At 39.2% G+C, this 26,054-nt stretch overlaps 2 protein-coding genes and 2 long non-coding RNA genes across 6 annotated transcripts in view; 2 read left to right on the top strand and 2 right to left on the bottom strand.

Annotated features, from left to right (window-relative positions):
* Positions 1-17,668, bottom strand: part of LOC118270967 (calpain-D) — a 29,875-nt gene extending 12,207 nt beyond the window's left edge. The window contains exons 1-16 of one of the 2 annotated variants that reach the window (XM_035586817.2): positions 17,306-17,668; positions 14,733-14,864; positions 14,423-14,481; positions 13,075-14,341; positions 11,847-11,996; positions 10,035-10,171; positions 9,385-9,511; positions 8,523-8,644; positions 7,804-7,909; positions 6,057-6,196; positions 4,964-5,076; positions 4,175-4,355; positions 3,068-3,267; positions 1,838-1,934; positions 900-1,081; positions 389-651 (exon numbers count right to left, since the gene is read on the bottom strand). In XM_035586817.2, the coding sequence (XP_035442710.2) occupies positions 389-651; positions 900-1,081; positions 1,838-1,934; positions 3,068-3,267; positions 4,175-4,355; positions 4,964-5,076; positions 6,057-6,196; positions 7,804-7,909; positions 8,523-8,644; positions 9,385-9,511; positions 10,035-10,171; positions 11,847-11,996; positions 13,075-14,341; positions 14,423-14,481; positions 14,733-14,864; positions 17,306-17,544 (3,515 nt within the window). In that variant the 5' untranslated portion in view covers positions 17,545-17,668. Of the gene's footprint in view, positions 1-388; positions 652-899; positions 1,082-1,837; positions 1,935-3,067; positions 3,268-4,174; positions 4,356-4,963; positions 5,077-6,056; positions 6,197-7,803; positions 7,910-8,522; positions 8,645-9,384; positions 9,512-10,034; positions 10,172-11,846; positions 11,997-13,074; positions 14,342-14,422; positions 14,482-14,732; positions 14,865-17,076; positions 17,284-17,305 lie in introns of those variants that run through there. The other variant, XM_035586818.2, reaches the window with a different exon arrangement.
* The window catches only part of LOC126911047 (uncharacterized), a 436,837-nt gene that overhangs the window by 48,310 nt on the left and 362,473 nt on the right, over positions 1-26,054 (top strand). The gene's annotated exons all lie outside the window — the stretch shown is intronic.
* LOC126911048 (uncharacterized) overlaps positions 1-26,054 on the bottom strand; it is a 67,279-nt gene that overhangs the window by 12,207 nt on the left and 29,018 nt on the right. The gene's annotated exons all lie outside the window — the stretch shown is intronic.
* On the top strand, positions 20,791-22,977 carry LOC126911045 (transcription factor Adf-1-like). The gene is made up of 2 exons (XM_050695885.1): positions 20,791-21,233; positions 21,938-22,977. The coding sequence occupies exons 1-2, from the start codon at positions 20,888-20,890 to the stop codon at positions 22,504-22,506; spliced, it is 915 nt and encodes a 304-aa protein (XP_050551842.1). The 5' UTR covers positions 20,791-20,887; the 3' UTR covers positions 22,507-22,977.

Here is a 26,054-nt window from a genome sequence, read left to right as displayed (position 1 = left end):
TATTTTAAAACATTTGACACATATTTTTTTATTTCTTACGGAAACAAATACTTTCGAAAATAATTATGAAATATCGCATGATGTCATATTATCTACGGTACGTTTTATACGTAAAAATGGCGTATTTGCTCCTACTCCTAAATTTTTATTCTTATCTTTGTATTTCGTATTAATATTTTCAAAAAGGGAACGTTTTATTATTGTCTGTATTTTGCTTCGTAGTCGTAATATTGTTATTTCTTTATAAATATTTCTTCTATTGATACAGACATAACTAAAATTTATCATTGACTGGCGACCTTGCTATAATATAGCATATAATTCTACACACATCACATTTACACAGAACCAAATACCTTCCGATAATAAGAACAAAACCACAACTAACTTGAGCACATCATCGAAGCTGATCCAGAAGACTCCTTGATCCTTGTCGTGATGGTGTTGCGTGAGTGCGGCCCTGGCGGCCGGGGTCCAGCGCGCGCAGCCCGCGGCCCAGGCCCCGCGCCACGTGTAGTGGCCCCACGGGTTGCGCAGGCGCAGCAGGCGCGTGGGGGGCCCGCCGCCCGCGTCCGGTAACTCAGCCACGTCCAGGACGGAGTACGCGTGGCGGGGGCGAAGGCCTAGACGCTGGTATTCTTCTTCGTCGACCTAGAAAGGTGATTAGTGGGTAAGTAGACATGTACAGTTGTAAGAAAATATACTTATAAAAATATTTGTTTTTATCCATAAGTAATATCCAAAATGTCTTAGCAAACACAACAATAAATGAATACAAAATCGACAAATACTATTTAAAAACCAATTTTGCGCAACTTGCGCAAAAGCACACCCAACATTTACATTACCTTCAAACAATTTTGCACCTTAAACACTACATACTCAAAGTCTCAAGTTACCTTCATATTCCCTCCGCCGCAGCTGGCGCCCATCAGAAAGCAGGCCTGCCTGGAGGACAGCAGCTGTGCCCAGACGAGGTCCCTGTCGAGTTGTTCCAGGGGTGCTCCGCCCCCCGCGCCGCCCGCGCCCCCCGCCTGCAGCGACACTGACTCGCATGGAGCACCCGTTAAAGTGCATAAACCTACAATGTGCAAGATAAGAATGTTAGAAAATATATAAATATTAGTTTCTGGCGTGCTTCATAGGAGAAGTAAACGGTGCGACGAAAAAAATAAGACTAAGTAAATAAAATTTGACTTCTATGACTGTACGGTTGGCGAGTGCAGCGGGTTCGATTCCCGCTCGGAGCAACTCTTTGTGTAATCCACAAATTGTTGTTTCGGGTCTAGGTGTTATGTGAACTAAACGCACACACGATACAGGAGAAAAGCCTAGTGTGGCGCACCATTTACAAAAAAAAAATGTATATAAGAATTGACCGACGAAATCCTGAGCGAAAACGCATTTAAGATACTAAAACACATTCTTAAAAATAACTAGCTGTGGCATTTAATAGGGTAGATGACTAATTTTTATTTTAATGTCCGTCTTGTAGATTATTTTAAAATATTAGACACGTATTTTTTATTTTCTTACGGAAACAAATACTTTCGAAGATATATCCATTTTAAATATCGCGTGACGTCACTTTAGAGTACGTTTTATACTCTATAGTGACGTAGTTAGCTCCCACTCCTAAACTTTGATTCGTTTTATCTAAGTATTGTTATCTTATATGACAAAATAAAAAAATACGTGTCTAATATTTTTTTATTACCTAACTGACGGACTAATTAGATTTTTAATTTTCATACCCTGTCATCATCCCTATTGTTTACAGAATTCTTTTCTATTGACCACAACTGTTTCAATTGAAATTAATGAACGTTACTGATACCTTCAATAGCTCGCCCCGACACCAGTGCCTCATAGCACCCGTGTAGTTTAGCAACCGCTTTCTCTATTAACGGCACCCATAGCTGTTTTCTTTTCGCCTGAAAACAAAATTATTGCATAGTTAATATTTTTCAAAATATAAATCAGTGCCACCAATTAACATCTATAACATAAGAAGTGCAAGTGTGCTTAAGGCCTTTTAAAGGAGTAAACAAGTTTGTTCATAAGATTGTAAGATTTTGTAAGATTGTAAGAGCGTCAGCCTTTGTACTGTCGGAGCTAATGAGTCCCTAACCTCCATAATATTTTAACTTTATTATAACATAGCCTACATTCTCGCGGTTTGACCCGCGCTGCTCAGCTCTTATTAGTCATAGCGTAATATTTAATAGCCTATAGCCTTCCTAAATAAATATCCATCTATCCAACATAAAAAGAATTATTCAAATCGGAGTAGTAGTTCCGGAGATTAGTGCGTTCAAACAAAAACCCTTTTCAACTTTATATATCAGTAAGTATAGATATAGATTTTACCGACGTGAAACAACGCTTGCGTTGTGTTTCGTTGTGTGAGTGAGGTTACCGGAGGCCCAATTCCCCCCTTCCCAATCTTCCCCATCCCCGATTCCCGAACAACAACCCTTAAATTCCTAACTCGCAAAAAGCCGGCAACGCACTTGTAACGCCTCTGGTGTTTCAAGTGTCCATGGGCGGCGGCGATTGCTTACAATCAGGTAATACGTCTGCTCGATTACCGGCTTGTTTCATAAAAAAAATATTTATTTATTATATTTTCAGCCATGGTCGTCCCACTGCAGGGCAAAGGCCTCCCTACCCTCCTTCCACTCGTCTCTATGCAGAGCTTTCTGTTTCATAAAAAAAAAGAATAAGTTTGCTTTGAAATACGAAATTGTTATTATTCAGTTCAAGAATTCTTAGATGATAAGTAGGTATTATTAAATTCTTTTTAAAATGTAAATTTGCATGCCAATTCAGGTAAAATGTATAAGGGACTTAAAATTTGTATACCACCTAATAATCTGTACCTACATTGTTTGCAAATAAAATATTCTATTCTATTCTATTGTATTCTATTTGAATGGACCTGTGAGTAGACGAGATGTCCCTTCTTGTTGGCGGGCAGTAAGTCGTCGACGGTGACGGTGAGCCAGCGGCCGTCCTTGATATATCAGTATAGAATATAGATATAGTTTAGTTAGCATGAATGGACCTGTGAGTAGACGAGATGTCCCTTCTTGTTGGCGGGCAGTAAGTCGTCGACGGTGACGGTGAGCCAGCGGCCGTCCTTGCAGAGCCGCAGCTGGTAGGCGCCCACGGCCGGCTCCCCGCGCACCACGACGCCGCGGACCAGCCCCGACCGCTCCGCCAGCACCGCCAGCGCAGACAGCAGCCAGCAGTTGCCCAGCACGCCTGGGGACATAGCAGGGTATACTTACTCGCGCACTCAGACTCATTTATTGGCTACTTAACCCAGTCCTTAGCAATTGTTTTCCATACAAAATCGTTACTATTACTAAGGAATAGTTTAAGTAAGCATTAAATGACTCCAAGTGTGGCAGTTAACGTTTTACTGGATGACAAGAAAACGTTTTTAATCATTTTCAATAATAATGTCGTTGTCTCTTGATACTCTTAAAAGATTATGATCTTACAAAAATTTGTGTATACATTTTCCCCATGGATTCTGGTCGATATAATAGTTTTACGAAATTTTAATTACATTATGATGTAATACGAGATTCATTTAGGTATCGGACCTTTATGAGAGATATTCAATTCATTATTATATTTTTCGACTTACTCAACTAACTGTTTAATGAGGAACTCGACTGGTTTCAAGCCATTCTGGTGGCTCATATTAAGGAGCAGAGAGTTTCAAAATGTTGTTTATGAATCAGTTCCTCGTGAAAGTTACTTGTGTAAGCCGAAAAGCAATAACTAAAATTATATATTTTTTCCTTTTATATTTTTATATTTCCTTTTAAAATTGTTAGTCACACGGTCCTCAAGACCGTGTGAGACTTTTGCTAGTCATTTTATTTTTAGTAAATTATATTCTGACAGTTTGAGCATTTGTGTGGTCTACTGTAAGTAAGCCGGGTAGCGATGATGCAAGAAAGTTGTTCAGCTTCATGGCCTTGATTTTGTCTTTTTTTTTTTTTTGAGGGGGAAAATCATCCAATGACTTTTCTCGCCTCAATTGATTCCGTTGGTTTGGTGTATAACTACTATTAGGGTACGATGGAACTGACATACGCTGTGCCTTATAAAAGTCCCTAAAAATTCATAAGAAATAAAAAAACACATTTTAACTAACCTTGCGATATATCGGAAGGCCTAGGGTCTCTAAACACGACCCAGGGCAGCCTGTGGTCAGCCTCGACGTGTATCTGATGGGGGCGCAGCCACCGGGCCGCAGCCCCGGCCTCCGCCCCTCCACTGTAGTACAAGGACCGGGCCGACGCTGGGAACGACGAGTCCACGTATGGCTCCCCTGTCTGGAAATTAGAAACAATACAGCGTCACTCTTCCCGCGGGTGTGTTAAACCTGACTAGGGAACTACACGTTTGATAAAGACCGGGCAGTTATACTATGATACACCTAAACGTTTTCAACTGTGATATCCAATTCACCTGCCAAGCGTGGATATTATTATTACAAATTCTCTTATGTACAGGATGTCAATTCAAGACTGACTAGACCATATATTGAATAATATTTGACACATAATTCCGTTATTTAAGGTCTAAGTCTAAATGTGTATTGTAAGCTTATTGATAAAAAAAGGAGTAAATCAGGAGGCAAGCACAAAAAGGAGATGCCATAATATGATTGTGCACTGTGACAAAACAAATGGGCCCTGCCAGTAAGTAAAATAGTGTAGATAGTTTATAAGCGCTCAGAAAGTAGCACATTAAAATGTGGACAATCGGCAACATGTTTGTAGTATGTATGTTGAAAAATAAAGAGGGACGTGTTTTGTAACGTCCGGCGCTGCCCCTACAGTGTCACGCACTATGTAAAAGGGAAATCCAGTTATGACATCACTTCGTATTAGCTTCTTGTTCCTAACTGTTAAAAAACTCGAGTAGTTATATTCCTCACCGAGGCACATTGCGCCAGTACTTCCTGCCACTGTGTCCACGCGTGGCTCTCCTCGCTAAGGCGTAGTATTTCCATTGGAGTACTCTCCTGTCTCTCCCCGTCTGAACCTTCCGCTGTGAAGGAATATAAAATAAGTAACATTATTTTAATTATTATGTTATCGGCTTACTCACGTAATGTTTTGACGAGGAACTCGACTATACTATTTCGCGACAATCGCCGCGTCGTGTGTCGCGAAATGCTGCTCATGAATATGAGCCTCTTGCATGGCTTGAAACTAGTCGAGTTCCTCGTCAAAACATTACGTGAGTAAGCCGATAACATAATAATTAATTTAGTATGTCTCACGAAAGTTACAATAAAATCATAACATTATTTTAAATATGACCTATTATATATTTTGGCTGCCGTGCATTCGGTAGCGGATTTGATATTGTGAGGATCCGCGGAGCAACTCTTTGTGGTCTGGATGTTATTTGTACATGAACCCACGGCATAGAAGAAAATTCATTTGGGATGCAAAGTTTTAAACAAAAGATAAAAGAATGGAGTTGTATGTACCTGTTGCACTTAGCACATTGCTAATATAAAAATACCAATTGACATTTGTTTAAAAGCCAAGTTAACCCTTTTAGTAGCATTACCACGTAGAGACGGACTACAAAATAAAAAAAAATATATCACACACTAAATAAGGAAGAGCAATCTCTGTCGCAGCAATACGTTATGAGCGGCAAGGATGCGACACAAGCGGTAACCAAAACTCTTTACATGGTCTCGGCAGCTGGTTTCTCTCATATTTAAGAATTTATTCAAGAGGAACATAATATATTACAACAAGATAACACGACATTATGCCAGTTATCAGATGGGGCCCAACAGGGCTGATGCCTGATCCGGAGCTGCGGACTACCTAGCGGGTTACCGGGGCTCCGGCTCGAAAAGCAGGAGAAGGAACGGGGTGGTTTTTAGTCAGTAAGAGTCTGACACTCCCTCTCGCCTCGCCCGAGGCGAGAAAAGTCATTGGATGATTTTCCCCCCTCAAAAAAAAAAAAAAAAATGTCAGTTATCAACTTTAAATAAAAAAACTTACGCGAGTCGTCGTCGTCGAGCGCGCGTTGGTCTGCGGGCGGCAGTAGTTTGGCCCGCGGGGCCTGGCACATGTCGCAGCACGCCGCGCACACGCTGTTCACGTACGTGCACTCCGAGCACGGCCACTCCGACGGCTCCGCTCTACGGGGGACGCATTATTTTGTACACTACCTATGTTTATATGATACTAGCTGCTTCCGCGCGGTTTCACCCGCCCTGCTTGGCTCCTATTGGTCATAGCGTGATGTTTTATAGCCTATAGCCTTCCTCGATAAATGCACTATTCAACACAAAAAGAATTATTCAAATCGGACCAGTAGTTCTGGAGATTAGCGCGTTCAAACAAACAATCAAACAAACAAACTCTTCAGCTTTATAATATTATATTAGTATAGACTAGCGACGCGCTCCAGCTTCGCATGGGCGCAATGGTGATATATTATGCATGTATTATACACATAAACTTTCCTCTTGAAACACTCTATTTAAAAATAAAGTGACTTTGTTTTATACTATGCAGTGATAAATCTCCCGATCGATTTCGATCACACTGGCAAGTTCGTCTTGTGCACTCTTTTTTTTTCAATTAATCCTAAATAAGGCACTTTTGAAACGTCAAATTGAATTGTCCGTCAGTCTGTCTGTTAGTGAAGCTAGGCGCTCGTTCCAAAGTGTTGCTTCGAATGGAGAAGAACGAGCAAGAAACTCCATCGTTACTCTTCTAAAAAAAATGTTTTTTACAATATCTCTGATACATTATTTGATCAATTACCTATTGTATATATATGTAGGAACAATGTAACGACAATACGACGTCAAAACTATGGGACAATAAAACCAATTTGTAAAGAAAATAAAATAAAATAGCGGGTTGTTTCAAACATAGTGCCCACATATGTACACTTACAACTCTTATTACTCTCTCTCTTATTACTCTCCCTCACTATCTGAACGATGGGACGGCAGACAGACACCACCACCAAGTTCACGTGCTTTCCAAGGCACGGGGGTGAAACACTGCCGTACATCCTGGCACCAGGTTAATAATGGTCAATTTACTAAAAAAATGCCACTATCACTTTTTGACCGGGAATCAACCCATTTGTCAAGAGTGGATATTTTGGAAAACCCTCATATGTATCATGAAGAGGTTCATAGTCCAGCTATTATAATGATGATTGGCTAAAAGTTTCATTTAAATTAGAGTCTCTGTACAGACATATCGTATGACAGGAAATATGATCGCGTGACGTAGTATGTACTGACGTATTATGATTTATGAGTGGGATAGCGACGGCTGCGCCCCGTCAATAAGACACCAGTCGTGAATATACGGTCATAACCAAACCACGTAATTTCATTTACGGCCCGGTATACTCACCCATAGTAATTAACCCTAGAGTCTCGAAAGTTTCCTCATTATAATAGGCTACTTTCCTACTAGTCAAATTCAATACTTTTTTCGAAACGTCAAAAACGATATTTTCTATGAACTTTGTATGAAATAGTGCATTATGACGTCATAAGTTTTTGACGTCAAATAGCAGACTTATTTCTAGAAATTTAGCTAGAAAAAATCGAAAATTAAATAGTTCATCAAATTTATGAATGAGAGTGTGATTATTTTTTAATATTTTATTGTATTGAAAAGTTGTAATCATTTATTTTTGACCGAGGATAGTACCCAATTGTTATAGGTTGAACGATAACTCTAGTTTATAAGTAAAACATAATAATAATATTCTTACCTGAGGTTGACATATTTGGGTTCAGGCGGCGGTGTCTTGTGTCTGGAGCCGCGACGAGGCAACGCTGGAGTGTTGCGGCCGCGGCGGGGAGACGGACTGCGGCCCGCTGGATAAAACAAGATAGCATACTAGATTATATGCAATCAATACAGTTTGCAACAATTTTGTTTTAAGAACTGGCAGTTGAGTAGGGTTCACTCCACACAGGTGATTTCACGGCCTCACTAAAACCAACGTGAAACAACGCCTGCGTGTCGTTTCGATCTGTGAATGAGGTTACCAATTATCCCCCGTCCTAATCTTCCTAATTCCGATTCCCCAACAAGCCTTAAATTCCTAACCCCGAAAAGGCTGGTAAGACGTGACGTGAAACATCGCTTGCGTTGTGTGAGTGAGGTTACCGAAGGCCCAAACCCCCCTTCCCAATCTTCCCCATCCCCATTCCCGAACAACAACCCTTAAATTCCTAACTCCCAAAAAGCCGGTAACGCACTTGTAAAGCCTCTGGTGTTTCAAGTGTCCATGGGCGGCGGCGATTGCTTACCATCAGGTAATACATCTGCTCGATTACCGGCATGTTACATAAAAAATCACACTAGTAACGCCTCTTGTATTTCGAATGTCTATGGGCGGCGACGATTGCTTACCATCAGGTGATCCATCTGCTCGTTTACCGACTTTTACCATAAAAAGGGTAATAACAAAGATTGTTTACTTACAGGCACCTTGGTTGGAGTCATTGGTCGGTACTGTGAGCCCGTGTTTGGGCACGGGCGGCGTCTTGCATGCGAGACAGAGGTTCGCTGATAACGGGTTCTGCAGGGTACACGAACTACACGACCTGGAACGAAAAAAAAAAATAGTTTTTATTTATTTTTATTTTAAATGCACAGTTGCTACTTATTAAATAATTGGTAAAGTGTGAGATAAAATTATAGTATATTTTTAAGGTGGAGGAAATCATCCAATGTTTTATCCCAAGGCGTGAGGGAGTGTCACTCTTACTGACTATAAACCACCCCGTTCCTAATCCTACTTTTCAAGCCGGAGCCCCGGTAAACCCTAGTCCGCAGCTCCGGATTATAACGATACATAACATCCCTAATGGTTTGAAGATTGTCACTATCATGATTTTGGCAGTACACGACTACCAATGCTTCTTATTTTTTTATTTTTTTTTTATTTTTTAAAAACGTTGCCCCACATTAGTATTTTCTCCTGTGTCGTGGGTGCGTTTACAAACATATAAGTTCACATGCACATGACACCCAGACCCGAAACAACAATTTATGGATCACACAAAGAGTTGCTCCGTGCGGGAATCGAACCCGCTACCCATTGCGCGGCAGCCAGTTGCCCAGCCACCGCACCAACCGTGCAGTCAAGATTCTGATTCTGAGGTCAAGAATACTCAGTAGTAGAACAAAATGTAAAGAGCAACTTAATCTAGACTTTTGTCATTATAGTTTTAGCCCTTTACACAGTAGAAAGCACAAAATTAGCAAACATCAGCTAAATGTCCACAATAAAGTAGAAAACGTTTCTCGTGTCGCTGGTACTTTATACCCAGAAATAACTCACCAAAAGTTATGTGGCTGCGGCCTAGAGCCCGCGCAGGCTGCGCAGGCGGCGGCCGTGGACTCGTTCACTAGCGTACATCGCGTACACGACCATGTCACCACTGGAGGGGGCGGCGCGGGAGTCGAATCTGAGACGAAATAAACATAATCACTTAATCTTACTCATAATAAATCTATGGCTGTGGCCTATGACTGTCTTACTGCTGTAAAAATACACTCTGTAGATACTCTGCTGTAGAAAAAAAAATACCTGATGGTAAGCAATAAGGCCATGAATACCTGTCACGCCAGAGGAGTTACAAACGCATTAACACATTAACAGTCTTCTCACTTCTGAGTGAGAAGATGAGTAAAATTTAAGAAGATTTGTTGGACAATTTTCTTATATTAATTATTATGTTATCGGCTTACTCACGTACTGTTTTGACGAGGAACTCGACTAGTTTCAAGCCATGCTAGAGGCTCATATTCATGAGCAGCATTCCATACAGCAGAATATGAGCCTCTAGCATGGCTTGAAACTAGTCGAGTTCCTCGTCAAAACAGTACGTGAGTAAGCCGATAACATAATAATTAATTTAGTATGTCTCACGAAAGTTACAATAAAAATTTCTTAAAGTTTATAAGTGTGTGTGAAACAAAATAACTTACCGACAGCGAACAACAGCTCGTCACTGTTCAAATCATGGTCCAACGAGGCTATAGGCACTGTCAGCTTCTTCGGCTCCCTAGACATCTCCACCTTGCTACTGCCGCTCGCTTCCGAGCTCTGATTGGTTGCACGAGAGCTGTGGGAACAAAGTATAATTTAATTACACATACATACATACATACATACATATCGTCACGCCTTTAATCCCCGAAGGAGTAGGCAGAGGTTTTTTTTTTGGCCGCTATCTCGCCTGATGGTAAGTGATGATGCGGCCTACGATGGAGCACGTCTGCCCATAAGCAACCTATTCACTCGGGCTTTGAAGACACCCAAGTTGTACCCATCAGGAAACACAGACTCCGGCAAGGAGTTCCACTCCCTAGCCGTTCGCATTAGGAAGCTTGAAGGTGCACATTATGACACGTAATGCCACTGTACAATGCACACCCACTTTTCACAATTTATGTTGTAAGTCCCATGTAATAGGTGGTGAGCCTATTGCCATATACCGGGCACATTTCCAGACTCCGTGCTACTACTGAGAAATTTTCCAAAAACCGAAAAAGCCCAATAATACTTCGCCCGACCCGGGAATCGAACCTGAGACCCCTTGCCCAGCAGTCGCACTTGCAACCACTAGGCCACCGAGACAGTTCTAATTTAATTACAAACATCATTAAATTGGGTATCATTAATTCAGTAGACTGGACACGCTACAACATCATCTGGTATGAACATTACAAAAATACAAAATATTTATTGCTTTATCAGGTTTACATAAGAAATATAGTGTTTGGAGCTTCCCTTTAAGCAAATAGATGCTTGTGTTGGGAAGCACCGCTCCTCCACAGCAAAGCAATTTCATTATACAGAAATTAAACAAAAGTGAAAGAAAAAAAAAAGAGATAATGAACTAAAATAAATTAAAAATCCTGCAGTGTTAGGTAAGATAGTGTGTTACATTAACATTAAAAAGAATTTTAGCTATGTACTTAAAGAAATATCTGAATTACTTAAAAGCCCCTTTTAGCCGATAGACAAAATAACGAGGAAGGTTTTAGCACAAGTAGAAGCGCATGTATAGCTTGAGACCTTTATACCGATACATTATTTGTAACAACTACATAGGAAGCTGTTTATTTACTACGCATTCACTATTGCCATATACGGATTTAACACTTTTTTTTTTTGTATTTTTTGTGTCGTGGGTTCGTTTACAAACATACAAGTTTACATACACATGACACCCAGACCCGAAACAACTATTTGTGGATAATACAAAGAGTTGCTGCATACGGGAATCGAACCCGCTACACGTTACGCGGCAGCCGGTTGCCCAGCCAACGCGCCAACCGTGCAGTCATCATTAAATCGGGTATCAATAAAGACACTCATTCAGTAAACTGGAAAGGCTACAAAATCATCTGATATTTACACATGAATATTAAAAAGCAAATCTTAATTACTTAGCACCAGTAGAGGCGCTAGTATCGCTTCAGGCCTTTTAACCAATAGAATATTTGCTGCAGCTACATAGACGAGACATAAGGGAGGTACTATCGCCATATACAGATTTGACTAATATAGGACCAATCTATACTAATATTATAAAGCTGAAGAGTTTGTTTGTTTGTTTGTTTGAACGCGCTAATCTCAGGAACTACTGGTCCGATTTAAATGTGTTGGATAGCGCATTTATCGAGGAAGGTTGTAGGCCATCATCAATTAATAGGAACCGAGTAGCAGTGGCCCATATACCACAGTGGCGCCATCTGAGTGCAAAATCAAAAGCTAAACTAAAGAGTACTCACTTATTATGCGGCCCATCAAGTACATCCCTGGAGGCTAGAGTGACGGGTGCGTGCGGGGGCCGGCCACTGCGACACACGTCACAGCAACGCGCCCACCACGCGTTGTACGCGAACCAACACTCGTTGCACTGCCACATGCGGCTCTCGCGACTGTGGATAGCCAGCAATGGATTGTATAGTGGAAGAATTGGCTACTTTCCTACTAGTCAAATTCAATACTTTTTTCGAAACGTCAAAAACGATATTTTCTATGAACTTTGTATGAAATAGTGCGTTATGACGTCATAAGTTTTTGACGTCAAATAGCAGACTTATTTCTAGAAATTTAGTTAGAAAAAATCGAAAATTAAATAGTTCATCAAATTTATGAATGAGAGTGTGATTATTTTTTAATATTTTATTGTATTGAAAAGTTGTAATAATTTATTTTTGACCGAGGATAGTACCCAATTGTTGGTTATTATCAAAAATATTAAATAAATTGACATCTTTTGTTCTTTGAAAGGGTACCTATGGTAGTTATGCTATGAGTCCCATATAACTAATGGAAGGTGAACCTATTGATAAACAACATTCACAATTCCAGACTGTGTTGTTACTGAATGCATGCATGCAGATTTTTTTTAAAGTTGAAAGTACCTTAACAAAATTTTGCCAGACCCAGTAATCAAATCTGGGACTCCTTGCTTTGCAGTTACATTTGCGACCAATCAACTAATTAAAGCAGGCCAGTTAAACTAATAGACGAAAATATGTCTAAAATAAAATGAAATCATTGGTAAAAAATACTAATAGGTACTAATCTGATTTACGGTACAAACAGGTTAGCAACCTATGTCCACAAGCAACCTATGTGCTGGTACACAAACACAAATTACCTTGACCCATAAAAAACACCATAATAAGCTCATCCGGACGCAATTTCAATATAGTGAAATGAATCGTGACTGCACTAAAGGGTAGAAGGATTATTTAAATTCAATAGAAGCGTCACACGTTCGTCAAATTAGATACAGTTATTAAAATAAATCGTTGAGTTCAATAGAGTTTTCAAATAATAAAGACTGTCACTCAGTACGTATACGCGTTTGGCGCTCTGATTGGCCGGCTCGAATAAACCAACCAATTAGAGCGCCGAACGCGCTCTCATTTCGATTACTTTAAACGTAAAGCAAACTCATACTAAGGGTTACAGATCTTAAGACAAATATACAAAAGAGTAACTTACTTGGGTTGTTGTGTCGAAGGCACTTTGTTCGGCTCCCGAGGGTTATGGGACACCTTCCCCACCGACGGCAGCATATTATACACCTTGGGCTCTCTCTGCCCTATGTGCGACGTCCGTATATTGGAGGCCACGTCATTCACAGGAGATATGCAGTTCTCGGCACCCAGCAACTCGTCTATACGAGCATAGTCACCGTCATTTATATCATTCGAGTACAATGCTTCGTTCTGAGAGTTACTCATCACTGTCTTCGTGTCCTGAACCGAAACATAAGAGTACCGCGTCCCGTTATTGTTCACCTGCAACTGCAGGTTCAAATCCTTATACTTCCCCTTGTTTGGCAGTGCGTATATCACCCCTTCAGCATTCGTATCCCAACTGCACTCCTTATCAATCAACTCTGCACTGTTCTCCTCAATCTTCTGATCCTTCCGAATATCAGTCTTCGGTAGACTTCCACAGTAACTAGCCAACGACTTCTGGTAGTCGTTCAGACTCCTCCGACTCGATATCACCTTACCAACTGGTCTTTCCGCGTTTGTCTGCTCCGAGAAAGACCGTCGGTACGTTGGGCGGATTTCTGGTGAATTTTGTGCGCTTATCGATCTTCTGAAGGAAGCTCCTAGCGTCGTGCTCCCCGTGGGCCAGTCGGGGACGGTGATCATGACGCCTCCCGACGTAGGGAGCGACGTCGCGCCATCTTTCCCCGCCGCAGTCTCGTGTCTACCTAGAGTCGTCACACTGAGTCCCCTAGCATTAGGAATCCGCGCTAAGGGAGACACTCTAGGCGAGAGACAGGCTTCACAGTGCGTCCTGATTCCCGAATTTTCTAGAGTACACTTACTGCACGACCACTTCTTCAAATGCAGTCCCCGACTCTGTTCCCTTTGGTACTCTTTCACGTAATTGAGTTCCCAATTGGACTTGCTCTCATTACATTTCTTGGGTCTTCGCGTCACCGTGTGCAGGCTTCTGAGGAACGACTCTCTAGGATTGCACTGACCGTATCTTTCGGAGACCATCAAACTCGTGGGTCTATTGATGGTCCCTCTGCCACTCTCGTCGACTTTCCACCACTTTTGTTGTGAGTTGATGACGGACCCGTGAGACAGGGACCTGGTGACGCCGTGCGCGTGGTCCGTCAGTTGAGTGGGGGACAGGCGGAGTGACTGCAAGTCGAGGTTCAGTCGGCGACCGTCGGAGTAGCTCGTTGTAGGCTTATATGACGATGGGACAGCCAGGGTGTTGGACCTTATCATAGTGTTGTCTGCAAGGAAATAAGGCATGTTCAAAAGCATTGTTCATATTAACTAATAGAAACTTCAGTTTTCCAAATGATAGAACATACCTTGAGCAGACTTTTCTTTGTCCGTCATCCCTGAAGCTTGATCCTCATCATCAGAGAGCCTGTAATAGGAAATTCACAAGTGTCATTTAATTAAACATTTATAGTTGATCTACAGTAACATTTAATCACACATGCTATTAGATGGAATAATTATAGATCAGTCAGATATGACTTTGAAATTGTATCCTAGGACAAAGTTCTACCATACCATACCAGTCTATCGCCCAAAATATTTTTTTCTTTGTACTTTGTATTGTACGTTTTCATCGAAAACCAATAGCCTGGAAAAGTTTGTTAATAAAAATAGTACCTGTAGACAGGCGCGTGTGGCGCGAGCGCGTCGCAGGCGGCGCAGCGCCACGCGGCGGACACGTTGCGCAGGCCGCACGCGCACCGCCACGCGCGCGACGCCTCCGGTGCCGAGCCCACGCACGACCATCCGCTACAAACACAAGGAAAATATTATACCATCATCATCATGTCATGTCAATGCTAGCACTATGGTACTAGGCCACTATAATAAGTCAATCACTGTCAGTTGTACCAACCACTTAGCCACAGTACCTACCTACCACATTATTATAGTTACCCAGTTACCACTTTATTATGAAAATCCAGAAAAAAATAATCAGTGTCTTCCAGTGAAGTGGAGTTGCTAAGATAATGTGACTAGTTGTCGTTGAATAGTTCCAAAGATTAAGGACTTCTCCAGTCCTGATCTAGCTACCCTTTTTTGTAAGGGGGAAAATCATCCAATGACTTCTCTCACTCTGGGCGAGGAGAGAGGGGGTGTCAGACTCTTACTGGCTAAAAACCACCCTGTTCCTACTCTTGCTTGTCATGCCAGAGCCCCGGTCAACCTGCTAGGTAGTCCGCAGCTCCGGTCACGGGTTTGGATTGGATCTAGTAAGAATCACTACATAGTATAAAACAAAGTCGCTTTTTCTGTCATGTTGTATGTCCCTATGAACGCTTAAATCTTTAAAACTACGCAACGGATTTTGATGCAATAGATAGAGTAACTCATGATTTTTATGTATAATACAGGTATAATATATCACCATTGCACCCATGCGAAGCTGGGGCGGGTCGCTAGTAATATATATTTATAACTGCACTACATACAAAAATGAATAATAATACATATAGAATGTCAGCTAACATACGGGAATTGGAACACAATTTTAACTCGTCCATAGTGACTAATAGGAATTTCCTTTCAATGCTCAGATCGTTTTACAAATAAACTAACCATTTCCTAGTAAAGTGCGCTGTGTAACATTTATTCACACATTTTACACAACATGTTGATCCCGTGTCTGGCACTAGCAGATATAAATATTGGTCCTGAGCGGATAAATTAAGCTCAAAGTAAGTTGTACAATTGAAGTAACTACTTGTCTATTGCACATTGGTATAATAAGCAGAGACAAGGACCGCTAAAAGGCATGATTCTGACATACATCTCCAATAAAATGATATGACCATCAATTGATATGATTTGAAGATATAAAACTTAACTAGCTGTTTCACCCAATATTTTAGATAGTCTATAGCCTTCCTCAATAAATGCATTGTCCAATATAAAAATAATAATTAAAATCAGACCAGTAGTTATGGAGACTAGTGCGTTTAACACATTGAATGCCATGGTGGTCATCAGTGACCGACGTTAGCGGAGGACCTTCAACAGTTTTCTATTGGCAGTCAAAGACTTAAACAAACAAACGAAGCATGAGCTTTATATATGTATTAGTATATTAGTATTAGAATAGATAAACACATTTATGTTGTTGTGCACATTAACACATTGTTTTGTTTTGTTATACAGTCAAATTGTTGCTGCAACAAAATTATTTTTATATCTATACTAATATTATAAAGCTGAATAATTTGTTTTTTGAACGCGCTAATCTCTGGAACAACAGTTTGGATTTGAATAATTCTTTTTGTGTTGCATAGTGCATTTATCGAGGAAGGCTATAGGCTATAAAACATCACGCTATGACCAATAGGAGCCAAGCAGAGCGGGTGAAACCGCGCGGAAGTAGCTAGTTAATTATAAATATTTTTGACATAATATGCATTTTTTTATATTTAGGTATATTAACTACTCATAAGTGTGATGCATAGTAATGAAAGCAACCAGCATATAATTAATAAATTATTATTTCTTTGTCAATCCTTTGTTCTTAGGTATAAAAGGTAATGTTATCTTAGTTATTACATTCTTATGAGATCTGTCATGGTAAAATAAAAATGAATGTATAGTTAAATTACTTACAAGATTTCTTGAAGGAATTCTGTGTTTTAGACACTTTCTTACTAGTAGGTATTATGTGCTATAGTTCTTAATAGAATAATTATTTAATTTAACAGTTAGCACTGTGAATATAAGTGTGAGCACTTGATTTTCTAAGTCTAATAATAGGACTGAATATGTAATACTATTTGTGTTACAGGTAAAAAACAGTTCGAGACTTCGAAAAAAATTTTTTTTTGTTCGCCGATTTTTTCACTTGCTCTCACAAACGTCAACGTTATACGATTATATTTTGACACTAAATCAGTTACAGAATACGTAAAAATACTACTCGAGTTACGATTATAAGGAAATGAACAATGAATTAATCGAAACTGCCCACAATACGTACCTAGGTACATGATGAATAATCAACACATATAATCACATTTTTAACACAATTGCTGACACAAATACACCAAAAACTGCACGTTAACATCTAATTTAGTTAATGAACTGCCTTCTACTGCGCACAACAATGAAATACAATAGAAATATAACCTAAAATACGGGTCACGAAAAATCGATAATTTGCTGACAGAAACTCGGCGACGATCGTAATTACAAGAAAAAAAACACACCTGTTAAAGCTATGTTCAGTTGGTATGACGATCGCTTCTGATCCAGGTGTAGTTCCTTCGCTTTTTCCAGTACGAGATGTATATTCCGGCGACGAATCTCTACAATTTTCTTTAGATATTCCACTGTCATGACTCGATACCCGCTTTGTACCACATTTTAAACACTTTACACTTTCTGTAGGATTGATCTGGCCGCACGTCTGACAATGCCATTGCAGCACCGATGCGATTGAACCCATTTTAATTCACACATGGCTATGAGACCATAACAAGGCTTCGTTTTATGAAAACAAATTCAGATTTGAGAAAAACGAAAACAGCTGATCCACCATGTTGTTTGTGTATAACTTTTTTTTATATAGGTACGCGACGCGACATCTCACAAAATTGTTTACGGTTTTATCGGTTTTTTTATTTCTTTTTAATACAGGTTTTCAGTTTAATTTTAAATAATTATTTAAAAAATATTGCGCATTTTAAATCACAGACAGTAACATATTTATCCAAGTTATTTTGCCATAAAGTGACATCTATTGATAAGCATTTGCACCATAACAGGTATTTTAAGGATGTGATTCTACAATTTGCTAATGGATGGCGCTGTTATAATAAAAACGGTAGTAACTAGTTTATGAAATCACAGTAAATAAAATTATGCTATAGCAAATTTTTATTGGATTTGGTAGGTACGTTTATCAATACTGTTAAAAGGGTTTTTATCAATTTTATTAACTTTAATGGCCTTTTGTCAGAAGAATCTTTACATAGATAAAAAATTACCCAAGATCATTCAGTGTAAATTCCATGTTGAAATGCAATTCCATAAAATAAATTTAAAGGAGTTAAAATTAAAGTTAATATCAAATTGGAAAATAAATGTTCCAGGAAATATATCCCAGAAACGAATTAAGCAATAACACAATCACAAAAATAAACAAAGCCTTTATTTTATAACAATAAATAATTAACATTAAATACAACCAAAAGCTCATAAAAAACATAACAATAAAGCCATACTTATAATAATATACATATTTGAATTAACGAAAGTCGGTGTGTACACTATCAATCATGAATCACGGAATGATTAAAAGGCCAAAATTGCGTGTTATTGCCGTTCATACCAATTCACTGGCAATAAGTTTAAAAACACGGCGGAATACCGTTCGCTGATAAATTTTGAATTATCGTTATTCCTCCAATGCGGATGTGATAACGGATTTCATAAAGTACTATTAAGGGGTGTGCACATTTGCGTTTTACGGTTTTTGCAATAAGTTCTCGGGGCAGCCCTAATGTTTTTCGTGTGAATTGTGATTGTGTAGATTTGCAGTGAATTGTTTTCTAACTTAGTAACTTATACCTATATACATGATTTATGTTTAGTTTAAAGTTTATTTTAACTAAGTGAGTAATTACTAGAATTGTTTTGTGAAAAATGATGTAGGTACCTAGGTAAAATTATTTCTACGGTCGTCGTAAATTCTCGAAACGGTGTCAATAGATTGTGTCAAATGATAACATTTTTGTAGTATGGGACCGCTTTCTTATATTTACCCGACTGCGCCAGAAGGAGGGTTATGTTTTTCGAGAGTATGTATGTATGTATGTATGTATGTAATTTTAAGTAGGGGAGGGGAATCATCCTACGTCTTCTCTCGCCTTGGACGAGGCGAGAGAGAGTGTCAGATTCTTACTGACTAAAAACCACCCCGTTCCTACTCCTGCTATTCTAGCCGGAGCCCCGGTAAACCCGCTAGGTAGTCTGCAGCTCCGGATCAGGGGGCCTACTCCGGTTCTCGAAACCGAAGTTTCGCTTAATTTTCGACCGTAGGTTTTATTGATTTACTAATGAAATTACTTAAAATAACTAACGTTTTATTTTTAATTTCAAATCAAAACCTATTTAAGTATTTATCTTCAATTCATTCGTTCATTTTTGTTCACAAAGGTTCGCAATAAGATATGAAATTGTAGTACGAAATTTGCGAAGTTTCGGACGAAACTTCGTTTTTCGTTGAATTATAATAGGCACCCAGGTATCAGAGGTACCTATAAGTATAAACTAAAGACTTAATTACGAGTAATTCTCAAATCGCATCCATTACGATCTGAATACTAAACACATTACTTCCTTAATACTGGAGCATAAATGTGATTGAACATCAATTCGAATCTAACCGGGTAACCGGCCAGTGAGCCGGATGACCGGACTCGCATCACTCCGACTAAGCTCAGACACCGTATAAGCTAAGCGTACATACATTACCGGATTGAGGGTATGGTCTTAGTAACAGCGATAAACATACAAATAATAAGAAATAACTCAGTATAGTATACTTAATAATATATGGTTTAGACTTACAAGAACAGTGAATAAGGTGCTTACATATTTTTTCGTTAATTTTCTAGGTTTTGTAACTCGCTGTCACTGAGCCCACACCCTAAAGCCGGACAATTGAACGGAATTTCATTGCAAACGTCCAAATAAACGACCCATTTACCTAACGTTCCAAATTCAAATGTACTTTAATTTTAAGATGTCCTAATTAAATCGATGCAGTCTCCTCGTCTATGCGTGCATTCGAATGTAGATTTGAAATCTATGAGTTTGTTTATCGTTTTAAAGTAGGTAAGTAATTAAAACGAGAGCGCGTTCGGCGCTCTGATTGGTTGGCTCAGATAAAACAACCAATCAGAGCGAATTCGAATTTATTAACGTTATTTTTAAAAATAAACTTTATGTTACTCGAAGATAAAGTTTATAATTATCTATTTACGAGGAGTTACGAAAAGTAAAGTATCAAAAGGTCCTATCTCTTAAAAAACTGCATTGTTTATAATAAAACGATTTTATAAATCTTAATACTTAGTTCAAGAAGAGACTCAAAATCTATTATGGTTTCGAAATGGGGGTCATTGCCAAACTCTGAGTAAAATGCACAATTTTGATTTTATTTATTTCTAAATAAAAAAATTATAAAACCCCGTAGGTACGTACTTCGCGGTTGAAACCGCCCGGCCAACGACCTCAGGCCTACGCCGCGCCGTCGCACTACTAAAGATTAACGCACACTAAACATTTTTAAGCTAAACGCGCCGAATAAAGCGCCGAAGTCAACAAGAGGTTGCACCATTTTCCAAATGTAAGAGAGATACTTCGGTATGAAGCGGTAAGTCCCACAGAATACCGGCGTGAAAATTAACGTTTGCGTCGGCCTATTTGCTGCCTTCTCCCATAAAAATCTGTGCCGAAAGAACTGATCACGTTAAAACAATCAACCCTACCGAAAAAACCGTTTCTATTTCATTTACACTCATGTTATAATGTGAATCATGTAACAGATAGAATGGGAACGTCTTGGTCGAGTAAATGAAATGAATAGGTAACTAATGACGTTATCCGATTTCATTTAAAATATTATGGCTAATGAGATACGAGTAAGTTCGGAATATAACAAAAAACTAAATCACAAAATAAATTCTGAACCAAAATTCGTTTCCCTCGAGCCGTTCGACACGTTTGGCTTGCGTGAGTGTGCGGTCACCACAAACCGCAACTGTTTTCAACCGTCTGACATTATGAAACGAGAATACGAACGCAGGCGACCGCAGCTGCGGTTTTCCCCCGCCCCGAACGGTTTTAGTTCAGTATTCGATCGACTGTCGAGAGAGACAGTCGTGTTGCTAGACCATTTAAAACGTATATTTATTGAAATAATGTCGTCTACGGAATCAGAGTCCGTTTCATACGTAGAATACGAGAATTTGTCACAAAAAATCATCATGGAAGTGCAGAAAAGGCCGGCTTTATACGACACTACACTGAGACATGATAGGAAGACGAAAGACACGCTTTGGGAGGAAGTTTACCAACACGTGTTTAGTAATTGGGGGACATTGTCGAAGGCTGAGAAAATACAAAAGGGTAAGTTTAAAAAAATGGATCCTTATAACTAAAATAACTGCATTTGCTGTGCATTTGATAGTGCGACACTGGTTAGAGGTAACCTCGCGCCGCGCGGCAGACCGCGTCACGTTCCCCCACCCGGCACCCCCCCCCCCTCGACCCCGCACATGCGCAGCACGCGCTTCACCTAGTGTTTTATAGTATCGTATTGACTGTGGTTTTGCGCGTGGCCAACTCGAGCGCAACGCGAATCGTATTGTTTGATCACTTTAATTTTATAATCGAGTATTTTCTGGCTTTATTCTAACAATCGTATACCATGTTTTATGGAACCGAGGCAATTAATGTGTTCTTTCATACAAACATTTTGTTTAGTTTATCCAATTTTCTTTTGGCTTTTAAACCGTATTCCCCAACCAATATACATACTTAATGGTGTTTTTCTGCCAGAGACGTGCTATGCTACGTTGCTTTTATATGAAAGGATGTGTGCTATGGATGGCTTCACTACTATCGATACGTCACAAACTCATCTCACTTATCAACTACATTACATCTACGTAGCATAGCAGCATAGCTCATCTCAGGCGGATACGCACCCTAAGTAAATTTGGTTCACATCTCTTTTTATTAAAAACATTAAGAAATTATTTCCACTATCAAGATGCATGACAAACAACCCATACTATGAGTAGGTATAAGAAATTTTACTCTTGTTACAGGTCACAAAGTTCAAAAGAGATGGAAGAATATGCGCGATAGTTTCGCCAACGAACTAAGTATGCAACGCCGCAAATCAGGCCATGGCGTTATCAAGAAGAGAAAATACGTCCATTTCGATTCCATGATGTTTTTGGTACCATCTCTACGGAAGAAGGAGACTAGCACCAATACAGAATCCTCCTCACAGGACAATCCTGGTATCGAATCATCAGAAACCCAAAACATTAACAAAAGACACTCAAAAGACTTATCGGAAACAAATAGCAATCGGACCTCATTTAAAAAGGCTTCCAGAAGTTCTAAAATGCAAAGCGACGATGAAGCTGATGAGCAACCATTGCAAAGTTCCACATTAACCTATAAAGAGGTTTCAAAAAGCCAAAGGGACATAGAAGATGTACAAAGTATGCCAAATGTATTAAATACAGAGACCAATACGAGTGAATACGACGAGGATATAAACTTTTCACAAATGATTGTCCCAATGTTACGCAAACTTGATGATGACCAAAAACATTTCGCTAAGGTAGGAATTTTAAATATCTTGCAAAAAGCCAAGTCTTTATAACGTGGTTAATACAACTACAGCCATCAATAAATTCATAATCAAAGATCCCTGATCAAAGAATGAAGATTATAAGTGTGGGAGCACCATGCTTCGGCGCGAATGGGCCGACTCGACCGGAGTGATACCACGGCGCATCACAGAAAACCGACGTAAAACAACACCTGCGTTGTGTAAATGAGGTTAACGGAGGCCCAATTACCTCGCTTCCCAATCTCCCCAATCCCCGATTCCCTAAAACCCTTAAATTCCTAACCCCCAAAATGCCGGCAACCCACTTGTAACGTCTCTGGTGTTTCAAGTGTCCATGGGCGGCGGCGATTGCTTACCATTGTAAATTTGATCCGTCTGATCGTCTACCGACTTCTACCATAATAAATGAAAAAAGGAATGAAGAAGATATACCTAAAGTTTGTTTATGTTTTGTTACAATATTGTTATTAGAATTTTGTTATACGTACTTTTAAGAATAAAAATAACTACCTAAGTAGCAATTTATCTTTTTATTACTATTGGTAGCATGGCAACAAAGCCTATTGCATCTCTGATCATAAGCGAGCACCGTAAGTATTCTGTGACCGTAGCCTCAGTGCATTTACAACACCAAAAGTATTATAAATGATGGCACAAACAGCTAAAAAGGAACCAACCTACTAACGAAGTGATGCATCACAAAATTATTGAGACATGTTTAAATAAACATCACGGCAATTAACATTTCTTTTCGAAAGGAGAATATTATCCAATGACTTTTCCTGCCTTGGACGAGGTGACAGGAAGTGTCAGACTCTTACTGACTAAAAACCACCCCGTTCCTACTCCTGCTCTTCAAGCCGGAGTCCCAGTAAACCCGCTAGGTAGCCCGCAGCTTAGGGTACTATAACTAACATAACCACACAATTATGTCAAACAAAACAAAACTCAAAACAAAAAACATTTACACAGCAATTAATTTAACTACCACAAAGCCTGGTACACATCGACTGCAAGTTTAAATCACAATAATTACAACAATATACGAAACACAAGCATAACCGCTTGATATTAATGTGATCGCAGCTTAATGGGAATTTAAGCCAATAATTGCGAGTCCATAGTACCATTACTGAGTGGATGCAAGAGGCTATTCCGTACATGCCCCGCAATGTAACTTTAAATTATGTCATGCAACTGTCAAAATCATTCGTGTATTGTCTGTGACAGTTATGCTCACTTGATTTGGCCGCCATGTTTGGGACGCTTGCTCTTGATTGCACGTTGAAGGGTCATAATTATTGTTTATGGGTGATTTCGGACGTAAATAAGATAACAGGTGCATTTGAGAGTGGAATTATTGCATGTGTGCAATTGAAATATTTATGAGTTTTAATAGATGATAGCTGTTTGTTTGGTTTTTATAAGTGGTAGGTTAGGAGAAGTGAAAATATTATTTCTTAAAAGATTAAATTGTTAAAGGCCAATAGTGTAATAAATGATTCATGATATTTTTTATGGGATAGGAGCGATCAGCGCCACACATGGACAGGGTGGTCAGCCTTTTAAAAATAATACGTTTTTTTTTCTGAAGGTTTGAAGGTCGTATCGATTTGGAAATACTGCCAACGACAGTCTTCTTCCACAGTTTTGCTGTGCAAAGCAAAGATTATAAAAATACACCCTCAATGAGGTAATATTTATTACCTTTAAAAGTCATTAGTCGAGTGTATCAAATCAACTACCAAACCAAGCACAAAATTGGAACATAATTTACCAAAATCACAATAGCTTTCAGTGCCATCTCTTATTGCCTGACACTCAAACCGAAAACATACGTTTAATAACAGGGACAACATGAGAAACAGCAGTTACATCGAGCAGCACTTACTAGGAAGCGACTTGCATCAATTTCAACCCTTCCCTTAGACCCCACAATTTTCCTAAAAGCGAACAAAGGTGACTTAATCAATCTTATTCATACGAGAGCGGTTTGAACATATTTTTTATATGAAAAACTAATCTATCTGAGCCTTGCATGAGGCATGAAAAGCACCTGTGGATTTATTGTCGTGGAAAATCCACTCAACCTAAACTAAACCATAAAAACGTGGTGTTGAGGTTGAATTTCATTCGTTTAGGATTCGGTAGCCATTTTACCCGTTAAAATAATCCATCTTTATCAGATGGTGACAGTTTTGTGTTAGGAGATGCATCGCTCAAACATATTTTTTGTACATAACGTAAAAGGATTAAGGTTTACGGCGTAGGCTGAATTATTCTATGCAATAATACTTTAACATTTTCATGAAAAATGCCACACTAGATATTTAACTTTCCGGTGTTGCGGACTGTCTAACGGGTTATCAGGACATAGAAAAGCAGTAGTAGGAACGGGGTGGTTTTCAGCGAGAGTCTGACACTCCCTATCGCCTCACCCAATGCAGGAGAAGTCCTTGTATGTTTTTTCCCCTTAAAAAAAGATACTTAACGATTTCCTTAAAGAACTCTTTTTTTAAATTACTGCATCGTTTATTTACTGTGACGTGACTATAAACTCTAGCAAGCTATGTTATAATGCAGATATACAGAAGCCAGTATAGTGACAGCAGAGTAGAATAAAATCACCACCACAAATTTTACCCGTGGGTATCGTAAGACATAAAGCAATCCCTTCTTAATCCATCGCGAAAAAAATAACATATTACACAAATTTTCTAAAATCTGATGCATATTTACCTATCTACATCAACACCCCATAAAAGCCTTTACATAAGACAAATTGATATAACCAAAATAACTTTGCTGAAGATTGGCAAGGGTACAATAATCTTGTAAGATATTTGCATCGTCATCCCACGGTGGCCTGATACCCTTTGGCCACAATGGTTGGGTCAGCCATTGTAACCACCCTGTATTAGTATAAAGCATGTTTTTGTTAGGATTTTAGCGGATTTGCTTGGCTATTGTGATATAATACTTTGAAGGCGTTTCGTGTTTATCGTAATTGTATTTGATGTGTGTTTTATTGGTTGTCGTGTTATGTACCTACTGTTGAAAGATAACTAAAAATGCACATTTATAGGACACTTCGTTTCAAGTCAAATTTCCGTGGTACTTGGTGACTGGGCTTCTCCCAGTTGTGCAGCCTCTTTTATGCCTCTAGGCATAAGTCATTCTGTCTCCTGCATTAAATTCACCGAGGGAAGTGGAAACTATTGTTTTATTTTTCTTCTCTAATATTATTATTATTGATTGAGTAACAAACACGAATACAAATACACAAACACATAAACTCACAAACTTTTGCATTGATAATATTAGCAAGATCACTCATTCACTCACTGTACAAAGAGGATATTACAATAGGTACCAACTAGCTACCTAAGTACTTACTTAAACATATCACTTTAAGTTACTAAGGCTTCCCCCAAATTCAACGAACACCGGGTGTACGTATAAGGAATTCTCGCGAATTTATCCGTTGTTTGGCTTCTGAGCAATATGTCGTGTATTCGATTCCCGAACGGATCAAATATTGGTACGATCTACACATAGTTTGTTCCGGGACGAGTGAT

Source organism: Spodoptera frugiperda, chromosome 9 (assembly GCF_023101765.2).
Source record: "Spodoptera frugiperda isolate SF20-4 chromosome 9, AGI-APGP_CSIRO_Sfru_2.0, whole genome shotgun sequence".
Taxonomy (NCBI): Eukaryota; Metazoa; Arthropoda; class Insecta; order Lepidoptera; family Noctuidae; genus Spodoptera; species Spodoptera frugiperda.
This window is presented reverse-complemented; position numbering and strand designations above follow the sequence as displayed.